At 36.9% G+C, this 12,907-nt stretch overlaps 1 protein-coding gene across 1 annotated transcript; it reads left to right on the forward strand.

Moving 5' to 3' along the window:
* Window positions 1-1,098: 1,098 nt before the first annotated feature.
* On the forward strand, window positions 1,099-9,471 carry pdk2a (pyruvate dehydrogenase kinase 2a). Its single transcript, XM_058407132.1, has 11 exons — window positions 1,099-1,344; window positions 2,092-2,233; window positions 2,777-2,848; window positions 2,948-3,132; window positions 4,354-4,443; window positions 4,535-4,612; window positions 4,885-4,961; window positions 5,050-5,148; window positions 6,032-6,139; window positions 6,366-6,479; window positions 7,902-9,471. The coding sequence occupies exons 1-11, from the start codon at window positions 1,227-1,229 to the stop codon at window positions 8,043-8,045; spliced, it is 1,227 nt and encodes a 408-aa protein (XP_058263115.1). The 5' UTR covers window positions 1,099-1,226; the 3' UTR covers window positions 8,046-9,471.
* The last annotated feature ends 3,436 nt before the right edge of the window (window positions 9,472-12,907 follow it).

The raw sequence follows: 12,907 nt of genomic DNA on the forward strand, positions 1-12,907 counted from the left end.
CCATTAAATTATAGCACATATAGCAATTAAGCCATATGGACCAGTGGCATCATATGCATATGTGTATATATTGGGTCAGAGTGATGTTCCTACACTGACCACACAGTGGTGCGCTTTTCCTTTCAGGTGGAGTGTGACAGTAAAACTAACCCCCATGGATGTGTGCTGTGTACAACCCAATAAGATACGTACTATATGAGATAGCATATTTTGCAGGATTGCTCAACATTTTAGCATCACAGCTTTTTTTATAGTCTAAATTTAGCATCGAATTATTATTATTTTTTTTTTTCTTAAGCACGCCTTTTTCTTTTGTATTATTATAATTATAATTATAATTATAATTATAATTATAATTATAATTATTATTAGTGGTGGTGGTGGTATTTATAACAACAATAATATTAATAGAAATAATAATAATAATAATAATAATAATAATAATAATAATATAATTTCTATAAATTATCTATAATTTTCTAAAATAATATTATTTCTATAAATTATCTATAATATTATTTATTATTATTATTATTATTAGTAGTAGTAGTAGTAGTAGTATTGTTTTTGTTGTTGTTAATTTAAGTTAAAGGAGAATAAATACAAAAATAACCATTAAAAAACATGAAAATACATGATTCTACAGCCTTATTAATATTAGTATTATTAATAGGGTTGTTATATGTGGTGTATTATACTTTATGTATACTATAAGCAACATCAAGCGGTATAATTGGACAGTTTATTATATTGGTTTTCTAATATTTTAATTTCAATTATTTATATGTTGTCAGAAATGTGGCTGAGGATCTGTTTACAGTTTGAGGTTCTTTTCTTTTCTTTTTTTCCAACAGACCAGTTGTCATATATTTCACATTACAGCACATGTGCAGATGAAGCTGTCTCATGTCCTATGACGTCAGAAAGCCTGGCAGAGACTGCTCCAAACAGCTATGTTTACTATCCACTGCTCCCAACAGCTATACATAACATGAATATTCATTTCACGAAGTACCCGCCTGCATTTCTGATTGGCTAGATCTGAACGTGAACTTCAAACCGAGCACTCTGATTGGTTGAGGGTTTAATTCCATTTCTAGGTTTTTTTTTAGGGAAACGTAGCGAGCCTTATGCTATGTTAGACATCGTGTGCTGCTACATTGCTTATAAACAGGAGAAGCTTGAATTTGGCCAGATCATTTCACAAAGCTAAGCAACATTTCACAATGAAATTCGTGCGGTTTATTATGAAGAATTCGGCCTTGGCCAGCGTGCCTAAACACATCGAGCACTTCTCGAAATTTTCACCATCTCCTCTGTCTATGAAGCAGTTTCTTGATTTCGGTGAGTTGAATGTTATTATTTATTATGGTTTTCTATAGGGGTGTGTATATTTTGGATGAAATGTGCATCGTGTGATTTCTATGCAGTGCTATTCTGGAGAAAGCACATTGTCAGTCGCAGAGGAACACCGTGACCTTACGCAAAATAAGCAGCATAAATATGTCTTATATGCATGTGCATATGGGGTCGATTTCACGTGTTGCTCTAATATTTGGGGCACAAGACGTAATTTCGTGCTTTGTATTAAAACGCTGAAGCCGTGAATGAAGATTCCCATGAACACAGATTGAGCTCGGCCACTACTGCAGGGATTGCATCATGTTGATCAGCCGGTTGGTTAGGTCTGTACGATATATCGTTGACCTTTTGTGCTGCTGATATAAAGCGCGCGACAATAAATGGCCCATCTAACTTTTCCGATATCTTGACTAATAGAAGATTGAATCTTAGTCTGGTTGTGTTTCTGAGTGTGATTCGTTGAATGATCAAACAATAATGTCATCATTTTGCTACATGTAACACCAGTCATTAAATATCACATGGTACATCACCATTATAGGATGTAGCAGGTTCATTTCTCTTTAATACTTTTTGTTTGCTTTTCTGCTGATGGTATAGCTTTGGAAAAAGCTGCACAATGTCTGTAGAATGCCATGCTAAAACAACCGGAGAGCAGAGAGCAATAACAGTTGTTTTTGGGTCAAAGATATTTAGCATTCTTTGTCTATCACGCCTTTTCACTGCCAGGTTCAACAAACGCATGTGAAAAAACTTCATTCGTCTTCTTGAGGCAAGAGCTCCCGGTGCGACTGTCCAACATCATGAAAGAAATCAACTTACTCCCAGACAGACTGCTTACTACTCCGTCTGTTCAGATGGTCCATGGCTGGTAAGTCAAAAAATGTAAAAAAAAACAAAACAAAACATAATAATAAGGACTGATCTCTTAGATACTTTTTTTTTGCAATGTTGTAAATATAGTAAGTATGGTCAGCTTGTGTGTTATTTATAGCACATGATTTCAAACACATAGTAAACAGCCCTGTGGGTCACTTGAAGAAGGGTAACAAGGCTAATGCTTGGTGATGTCACACATGTGAACTTTGTCCTAGTTTGTGTGCAGTGTAGGGCTGGGCTGCGTAGCTCCTCCAAGAGGGTCTCTATACAATTTGTTCTTTTTTTCACCACCTCAACTTCCTCATGTTTATTCTTACGCTACTACTGTTTTGTCCCACAGCTCACACACTTATTTCCACTGGTTATATTTTAACTTTAAGTTAAGGGTTTGGAAACTATTAATAATCATTTTAGAATGAATGATTAATAAGTACTACAAGATACATGTGAGGAAAACATGGATCTCTAACTTAAAAAGACAAACAAGTTTGTCCTTTTTCTGCCTTTGGTAAAACCCCCTCTGTTATGCTCTCAGGTATGTTCAGAGTTTAATGGAGATCCTTGAGTTCCTGGATAAAAGTCCCACTGACCACCGAGTTCTGGGAGAGTAAGTTTAATATTACATAAACGTCCACAATGTGATTATGGCTTGTATTTTAATGGCTTTTTTTTTTACATAATCTTACATCATTGTTCTTACTCTCAGGTTTGTAGAAACCCTGGTGAATATCAGAAATAGACATAATGATGTTGTTCCTACAATGGCTCAAGGTGTGATTGAGTACAAAGAAGCTTTCGGCCAAGATCCGCTCACTAATCAGAACATCCAGTACTTCTTAGACCGATTCTACACAAGCCGAATCTCCATTCGTATGCTTATCAACCAGCACAGTAAGTAACAGACCTTACTTGCAGAGTATACCTCACTCAGGGTGTTTTCACATATGGTTCTTTTTCAGTGAGCCGTAATCACTCCTGTTAAAGTGGACTCAGAAGGGAACTATCTGCAAATGGGGTCGGTGCTTTTGATGCTCACAACACAAGTGGACTCACTTTTTTCAGCATCGATGAGATCTCAGCTCTTTTACCATATATTTGCGATGCTGAATAGCATCATTCTAAATGGTTGCTTTACAGGATGCTGTTATTTGGCTGTAATGCTATGATTTGGCTAAAAAATAGAGCAGCCAAAACAGATCTGAGTGAAATACCAGTAACATTCTTAACACTGAACCATCAAAATCAGCTCAATGCTTCATTCCTTAGATCTACTGGATGTAGAACTGGCTGATGTGAGTGGTTGTGGTAGACAAAGTACATGCATATGCTACATATATTACACACATACTGCATACTAATAATATAATAGATGCCTAACAACTTAATCTCTATAGCATAACTACTAGTGTTTCAGTGGCTCTATTAGCTTGTCTGTCATATTGCTAACTAACTCTGCTGACTGTCTTGTGGGACCAAATGACCCTGCGGAAAGCCAGAGTTGTTTTTCTTTTAGATGACTGAAAAGTGGAGCTGTTTATGTAGAGCAACTCTGAAGTATCTGGAGTGAATCAAGACCACTTTGTTTTTGCAATGCACCTCCTCTGAATAAGTCTGAGTTTGATTTACTTGTGGGGCATTTTAGAGGGGACTGAATTCATTTGTTGTGTTTACACATGCTTAAAAATGCATTTCAATTTTGAGAACAATTGGAACATTAAAACAGACCAAGTGTGAAAACACCCTCTGTATCTACGCTGCTGTTGTAGTCTGATGCCAGTTTAATCAGGGTAATATTATGCACTGCCTCGAACTGACATGCTCCTAATTTTTACTTGCGGAGTTGTTTCAGTTATCCAAATGATTGTTTTTAATGTGGCAAAATGGTTTACAAAGTGACTGATGTACCCAGAGCTCAAGCTACATTTAGCTCCCTTGATTATAAATTATCTTAACAAAGCAACAAGTGTATTTGCTTATCCTCCAGCTATGAAACTAAGAATATTATTATTAATGTAGAATGCTGTGGAGATGTGCAGTGTACAAGTGTTAATTTTTACTTTTACATAAGAAATTGTAATTGAAATCTAATGTTCTCCAATAATCTGTTTGTAGCCCTAATTTTTGATGGTGCCACAAATCCTGTTCATCCCAACACCATTGGATGTATTGATCCACTCTGTCAAGTAGCGGACGTGGTCAAAGGTGACATATACACGTTTTTGACATGATGTACTAGTTAATAGATTTTTATATTAGAGATAATTTGACATTCTTTTTTTTCCCCCGCATGCAGATGCCTATGAGAGTGCCAAGATGCTCTGTGACCAGTACTACCTCAGCTCTCCAGACCTGGTGCTGCGGGAACACAACAGTGAGTGAGGGATTACATTGTGCTTATTCCCAGCATCTGACCATTATATAATTGTTTTCTACAGGTTGCATAACAGGCCAATAAATTCCAGCATGTTTGTTCACTCAGCCATTTCTGCTAATTAGGACTTGTGTACTTATTGGATAGTTTCATAGATTCATAGAGAATTGCTCAACTGTCTCAAACGTGTGCAGTGTTCAAGGCGATATTGTGAGTGAACTTTAACTCGTACGGGTAAAATGATGCCTACGTGTTCCATTTCTGTCTTGCAGCTAACAACATGAACCTGCCTATTAGCATAGTGTACGTGCCTTCCCATCTCTACCATATGCTGTTTGAGTTATTCAAGGTGAGCACGACCTCTTCTCATACTAATCACTACGTCATTTGCATAATGGGAGCTCAGTGTTGCCATGACAATATTTTCCTTTCCATAGAATGCTATGAGGGCAACAATTGAAAACCATAAAGAAGACACCAATCTTCCACCTATTGAAGTTATGGTAGCTATTGGTGGAGAGGACCTTTCCATCAAGGTCAGTAAATAATCTTTAAAGCTTTTATTCCACTCTCTTCTGAGTTTGGTCTAGCAAATTTATTCTTACCTTTTAATACACTCAGATTCTCATTGTTATTCTTGCATACGATTAGACAAGTGTCATCTGGAATTAAGAGTCCATTAACCCAGTGCCTCAGTAACCCATGCCCGCTCTGAGTGGCTCTCCAGTCACTGCAAACGTATTGACACATTTGTAGCGCTGGGTTTCTCTCACCCTCCCGATCTGCCTGATTCATCCTTTTGTTTGGAGGTTCTGCAGTCATGATTCACTCTCTGTTGCTATGGATTGTCCCACATAAATACCCTATAGATTTGCAGCTTGGAAAACTGTTTAGTCTCACCCTTTCTTCAGTCGATAGTCTCATGTGATAATATAGACTCTTATCCAGGAACATCTGCAGCAGTCATAAAGTCCATGATGCATCTGAACATTCTTTCAGCCCTTAGTCCCATTTGACTCTAAAGTATACAACTGTAGCATGACTGTATACAACTGTAAATGACTGATAATAATACCTACTCATATCACTCAGAGGATGATGGGTTCTCTTTTGGGTCTGGCTCCTCTCAAGGTTTTGTTTCTGGGAGTTTATCTTGCCACTGCCACCTCTGGTTTTCTCATTAGGGAGCTAAATATAAATCTGCATCTGGATTTCTGTTTTGTCACAATGCCTGAGAATTGCTGCGCATATCAACTTATTTCAGCACATTACTGGCCTTTTTGCCTGTTTTTTCCACATATATATATAGTTAACATACTGTCTGTTATGTGTCTGGTAACCGTCTGTTATCTGCTCCTTGAAATTATATTTGTGTTGACGATTTATATTTCTTTGTCGCATTTCCCTGTATGCCTGTAGATGAGTGACAGGGGCGGTGGCGTCCCATTCAGGAAGATGGAGAATCTTTTCAGCTACATGTATTCAACAGCCCCGACTCCTCAAATTGGCCAGCATAGAACTCCTCTGGTGAGACACTCTCCTCTTTACAGTTTTTTATTTCTTAATTCCTGACAGAAATTTTCACAGTATTTCAAAACCCTAACAGACAGGCTGTGATTAACAGGGAGTGAAATCTGTATAATAAATGATGTTTATATCTCCCATCAGCACTCTGTTAGCTCAGTTATTTACAGCATGTAGTGAATTAGTGCATGGTGTATGGCACTGAATTCCGCTCTTGCTTCGTCAACAGGCTGGCTTCGGTTATGGGCTGCCGATCACTCGCCTCTATGCAAAGTATTTCCAGGGAGACCTCCAGCTGTACTCTATGGAGGGCTATGGCACTGATGCTGTTATTCACCTGAGGGTACGTGTCATTTTGTAAATCTAAAATATATTTAAAAAAATATACAGGCACTTGACAGGCACTTGACAGGGAACTTGTATTCCCTTTGATATCTTCCATGAGTCAACCTTAATCCTTGTGATCGATTCAGAGCTCTTCTGATCTGTTTGTGATTTTTGTTTTTTTTTTATAACCACTAAAACTCAGCCTAGCGGTCCTTTTTTTGCAGAAATGAAAGTAAAAATCAAGTACACACTGGGATGTTAGGAGCAATTTTTCAAAATGACTGCATATTTTCAGCAGATTTGCATCCAGCCAGGATGCGTGACCTCATTACAACGCACATTCAGCCAAAGCTGTCTTCACATCCATTTTGGAAATGAGTACATCTGTCACAGAAAGAGATTACAGAAAGAGAGTGTGTTTTCACTGGTAATAGTGAAGAAAAGAAGAATCCTGTGCTTGTTATTTTCACCAGTTCGAGTAGTTTTCCACAAAAACTAGCAAGTTTTGAAAAAGCCAGAGCAAAATCAAGCATTTTTAGCTGCAACAATCACAAGGAAACTCTTATTGCAAATCCTGGAGGGATTGACTTAGGTCTGGTAATATGAGCTGCTCAGTGATGAGTTCTGGGATTAGCTCTCTAAATTCCGCTTATGTAATTTGAGATGTGCTCTTCAATCAATTATTATGTATATGCGCTCCTTCGTGGGGATTACTGAATTAATTAACTACAAAATGACTACTGATTCAAAACATTAAACCGCTTATTGAAAGTTTTATTTGGAAACAATTTTTGGACATGATCTCCCTGTAAATTACGAAGAAGGAATGTATGATGTCCATATTGTCATCAAACCAAAAAAGAGATGTATTTAAAAAGAAAAAACAGAATTGTTGCCCGCTGAAGTTATTATGCACCAAAAGAGAGTGACTTGGTATTCTGTCTAAGTAGCTCATTTACAAGCCATTTTAATCCTACATAAATACATCCTTAATATATCACGGTCAGTTTGTTCTATGGGAAGCACTTGTTGTGGGGAGCGTGTCTGTGCACATTGAGCTTGGTCAGTAAAACGCAACATGGGCATGGCAAGAACTTGCCTAAGGCTGGCAGAAGCAGCACGTCTCTAAAAAGGCCTTTTGAATACTTTCTGCATTATGTTGTTCCGCATTTGAAACCAAAAACCTGCTTTTAGTTTGGTTTCATCAGAAAACCAGGCACTTCCTGGAGTGTCTCCATGTTTCTGAAAGGATCTCTATTACAATGGGTTATTTCTACTGGTTATTTTATAGAAGGTAAAATTCAGCATAATCTTTCCTGACAGACTGAGAAAAAATCAAAATACCAGAGATACTCCAGTTATAATTACGTTATCTTACCTTATCATAATTTAATCCTGTATGTATCAATAACATGGTGGGGTTTTTTTTTCACCTCAGGCTTTATCCACTGACTCTGTGGAAAGGCTTCCGGTGTATAACAAGACAGCTCTGCGGAACTACAAAGTGAGCCAGGAAGCAGACGATTGGTGTGTGCCAAGCAGAGAGCCGCTGGACCTGGCAGTATTCCGGCTGGCCAAGTGAAGACCTTCTGCTTGTCTGGAGTCTCCTGGCTCAAAATAAAAACAGTCCTCGCATTAGAGTTCTACATGGGGACCAGAGAGAGCAATACGGTGTCTGCTTGAAGCCGGACACTCAACACTCAAGCCTTATGGTGTCTCTCGTTTCACTAGTTAATGCATGTAATGGCTTTACATCTGCACCATAATCAACCCATGAATAGTTTTTTGTGGTTTGCGAAAATCTTTTTTCCACAGTGTTACCTGTAGACCAAGCATGCATAAGTGAGTGTGATAAAATAGCTGAAAACGGTCAATCAAAGATTACAGCGCTCTCTTATTAAAGGTGGAGTATTACAGTGTAGGAGAGCCTTAGCTGGAAAGTTTTGTTAGTGCGTAGGTGGAGGGCAGCAGGATCTTCCAGGGCAGATGGTGGAGTCAGTGTGTAGGATCAGGCAGGAGCAGAGCAACTACATTGGTGCCATGAGAGAAAGGGCCAAAATGAGTTGTTGGATAAGTTGAATAAGAATAAAACAGCGATTTTGTAGAAGATACATGAGTAGATCTCAGCGTTGAGTTATAACATCATCTGAGGTTAATGTAGCCATGACAGAGTATTTTATAGAACATCCATCTTCCATATCACAGATGATGACATAGTGGATTAGTCCAGAGTGATTAGAAGAAAAGTGGACCATATTTAAAGACCAGAATTAAAAAGCTCTGGGTTCATGAATCACCTCAGTGATGTGGCTTGATTTGTATTACAAAATGAGGAAAAAAGCACTAATGGAACAGTGTTTATATAGAAAGCTAATAAAAGGACATAGATGTATAATGCAGTGGTTGATTCCATGACTTACGTTTTGAACATTTCTGTTTGGAGCTTTTCATTGTCTCTTTGCTATTGAGCTCATTCATATGTATTCTCAATTACATATATTACACATTTCTGATATTCATTAAACTGCTATATTATATTCTTAATTATTGTATGTAAGGCCAGTTGATGAGAAGATATTCTTCCAATTTTGAACATTTTCTGTGCCTCAACTTTTGGAAGTGTCTTTACGGTATTAAACTAACCAGCTGTTTTGAATTTGAACCAGGAAATCCTTAAGTATTCTTTGTTATTTCAATCATGTTTGCTTAAATGTTGCTTTTATACGAACCTATTAACATCCTCATGTCTGAACGAGTTATATTTTTGTGATAAAACTTTCCATTGTATTTATAATAAATGGAAATATAATGGAAATAAACGTGACATTTCATTGCATATCCCTCCATCTGGTTACATTAAAGCATACCATGATTAATTAATTTTGCTTCAACATCATAAGTCATGACTTCCTATCCTAGTCAGCATGTTGTCATTGGGCTATGAGATAATCTCTATAAAGTGAGGCTTTAGTATTAAGCTCTTCTCTAAAAAAAAAAAAAAAACATAATAGCAACCATGTGTTAAAACGTCACATGCTGGCCTTTTGCCCACTCAGCCAAAGGTTATACACTTGTGCAGTAAACAACTTCCTATGAAAGGTTACAGCTGGGCAGAGAGGATAAATTCTGACGTGTGCTGGAGTGGCTGAATGGAGTAAAAACACTGATAAGGCCTCAGAATAGATAAAATGAAAATCAACCGGCTTCCATGAAAATGAAGTGAATTTCTGTTGTTGGTATTATTATTATTTTTATAACTAATATTATGAATTTAACCTCTTGATGTTTGTAATGTACACTGACCTCTTATTCTGAATGACAATTTTGCACGTTATACCTTTATTTCTCCTTTCCTCTAGTTTTTTTTTTTGCCTCCAAGTCAATAGTCACATACCACTGAAAGGATTTCATTATATATAGATACAAATACTTTTACATCAACATGCTTTTGAAGCCAGAAGTAATTTTAAGACACATTTGCTCTATACGGTGATTAAAATGAGTAGAAATTAATGTGCTGTAAATGTAGATTCTACATGTTTTTGGAAATCTCTGAAACTGCACTGGATGTTAACAATGTAGTGCAAAATCCCTCATAGGTGTTCAGTTGGGCTGAGATGAGAATATATTAGTAGCAGGGACTGTGAAGGCCATAACACACTGTATGATTCACATCATTTTTTCGTTATCATCAAATCATCCTGACATTACACTGTCAACCTGGAAGAGACAACGCCTGTTAGAATAGAAATGTTTTATCCCTGGAGAAATGTAACAGTCAGAATAAGTTGTATTGATTTGCAGTGACTATTTTCTAAGAGCATGAGTAAACATGAGAGCCTTTCTTTTCTGTGTATCTTAAAAGCATACACATCTCACTTAACAGCACATGGTACACAGTGCTATATATCACTGCTGCTGTTCTATATGTGGCTGCTTTACTCAGGTTGCCTAGAAAAGAAAGACCTGAACCTTGAAAATAAAGCACTGATATACACTAATATCACTTTTCTTTTCTTTTCTTTTCTTTTCTTTTCTTTTCTTTTCTTTTCTTTTCTTTTCTTTTCTTTTCTTTTTTCTTTTCTTTTCTTTTACAATGAATGTGTGAGTAGATGTTGCTCAACTCTGATAAGCAATGGCCTAAGAAACATGCAGCCCTAGGTTTTTTTTTTTTTTTTTTTCCAGTAGAGGGCCTCTGTGTGTTCCATCCTTCAAAAGCAGCCTGGTGTGAGAAATGGCATAGATATGCAAGAACAGAAGAGAATTGCTGCAAGGAGCAGTTTCTGGAAATCTTCAGGGAAAAGAACAGCTCATAGCTATAAACAGTGGAGTGTGCAGTGGAAAGTGCAGAGGAGTTATACGTGTGCTCCCTGCAGCCGCCTCTAATCTGTTTGTCATAGGCCGTGTTCTCTCTGTGTGGCATGCCTGGCATAACTCTGCCCTGTTTACTGTGTTCAGGAGGACTGTTAATGGTGCTTTCATGAGCATGTTCTCTCTGTCACATTATTGCCTGGTCACATTTACTGACTTATTTACTGACCTTTTTTAACACTGGAAGGTGTCAAGTGATGTTAAGTGAGAAACATAACAACCTCCAGATGTATCTATCTATAATATTGCATATTGATTAGCATGTGTATTATTTCTCCTGTATAAGAAAACAAATAGGCTTTGGTTATTCAATCAAACAAGATTTTTAGCTACTGTACAGTTTTATAATGTGACAAATGATAATACCAATTAGAAACTGAATATATTGTGCATAAATATTTCATAATATATTTTTTAATTTTCACCGACTTAAATATTTATATAAGCGGATTGGATAAACAGTTTAGATTATACTCGATTCCTGTAGAACAAGTGCAAAAACCCAATTTTAAACTACCTCACAATTGCCACCATGTGTTCTTCTAGTGTTACTGCAGCCTCTTATCCTATTTACACGGATCAGGCGTAACATTATGACCACCTGCCTAATATTGTGTTGGTCCCCCTTCTGCTGCCAAAAAAGCCCAGACCCGTCATGCACTGTGTATTCTGACCCCTTTCTATCAAAACCAGCATTAACTTCTTCAACTTGTGCAACAGTAGCTCGTCTGTTGGATCGGATCACATGGCCCAGCCTTCGCTCCCCAGGTGCATCAATGAGCCTTGACCGCCCATGACCCTGTCACCGGTTCACCACTGTTCCTTCCTTGGACCACTTTTGATAGATACTGACCACTGCAGACACCCCACAAGAGCTGCGGTTTTGGAGATTCAGTCATCTAGCCATCACAATTTGGCCCTTGTCAAACTCGCTCAAATCCTTACACTTGCCCAATTTTTCCTGCTTCTAACACATCAACTTTGAGGACAAAATGTTCACCTGCTGCCTAATATATCTCACCCACTAATGGCTGCCATGATGAGGAGATAATCAGTGTTATTCACTTCACCTGTCACTGCTCATAATGTTATGCCTTGATTGAAATGTTTGATTTGGTCAAACATGCTAATTTGTATTTTTATAGTAGTGCTGCATGATTTGCATATAGAATACAATATAATAAAATAGAATTGATTGACTTTACTAATCCCTGGAGGGAAATTAATTTATGTCATAGCAGTGACACAATTAAAATACAGAAGGGATACAAAAAACAAAACATGAGGAACAAGGGAATAGTTTTATGTATATAATGTTTGCATGGAGTCAGAAAGTCAGAAACTACACTACAGAACACTAATGGTGTTATTTTTAAGATCTCACCCATCTGAGTTTTGCTGATAGTGTCAGAATCTGTTACTTAGTCTAACCAATGACTGAGTGTGTGTGGTTGCTGCTTGATACTTACACAAGCAAAATTGTAAACAGTTGTTTAAGATGCTGTAAAACTGCAACACAATAGCCTTTTTGCAATGTGGTATCTTTGCCGCCAAATGACAAACTTCTGCAAAACATAACTATAATAATTAACTTTTAAACCAATTTTACATTTTTGCTAACAATACACAGTTTATGCAGTCAGTTATTTCTATAACACAGTGAAATCTACTATTTACAAAGGTTATTAATCAAAGTTAATCAGGCATATTGGTATATTATTAATTAGTACATGTAACACCAAATAAAATACCAAACTCTGACATACTGTCAAACAAAAATAATCAGTGAAGTATCATGAAATGGAAGGCTTTCAGGCAGAAGAGGTTTTGAATTTATAAATGTCTTTCATACATCTTAACATCTTTCATACAGCAAATCAGATTAAGGATTCATTTTAATACTGCCTAAACATTACCTAACACTAGTGTAAATACTATAAAATAACTTAAAGAAATATATCATTATAAATGGTTTATATATCAACAATATATGGTGTTGTTGGAGAAAACAATAGTATGGGCTTAAAAAACAGACCAGAAGAAATAAACAGCAGCTTGTTTTTAATTCTCTAG

This window comes from Hemibagrus wyckioides, linkage group LG13, assembly GCF_019097595.1.
Source record: "Hemibagrus wyckioides isolate EC202008001 linkage group LG13, SWU_Hwy_1.0, whole genome shotgun sequence".
Taxonomy (NCBI): Eukaryota; Metazoa; Chordata; class Actinopteri; order Siluriformes; family Bagridae; genus Hemibagrus; species Hemibagrus wyckioides.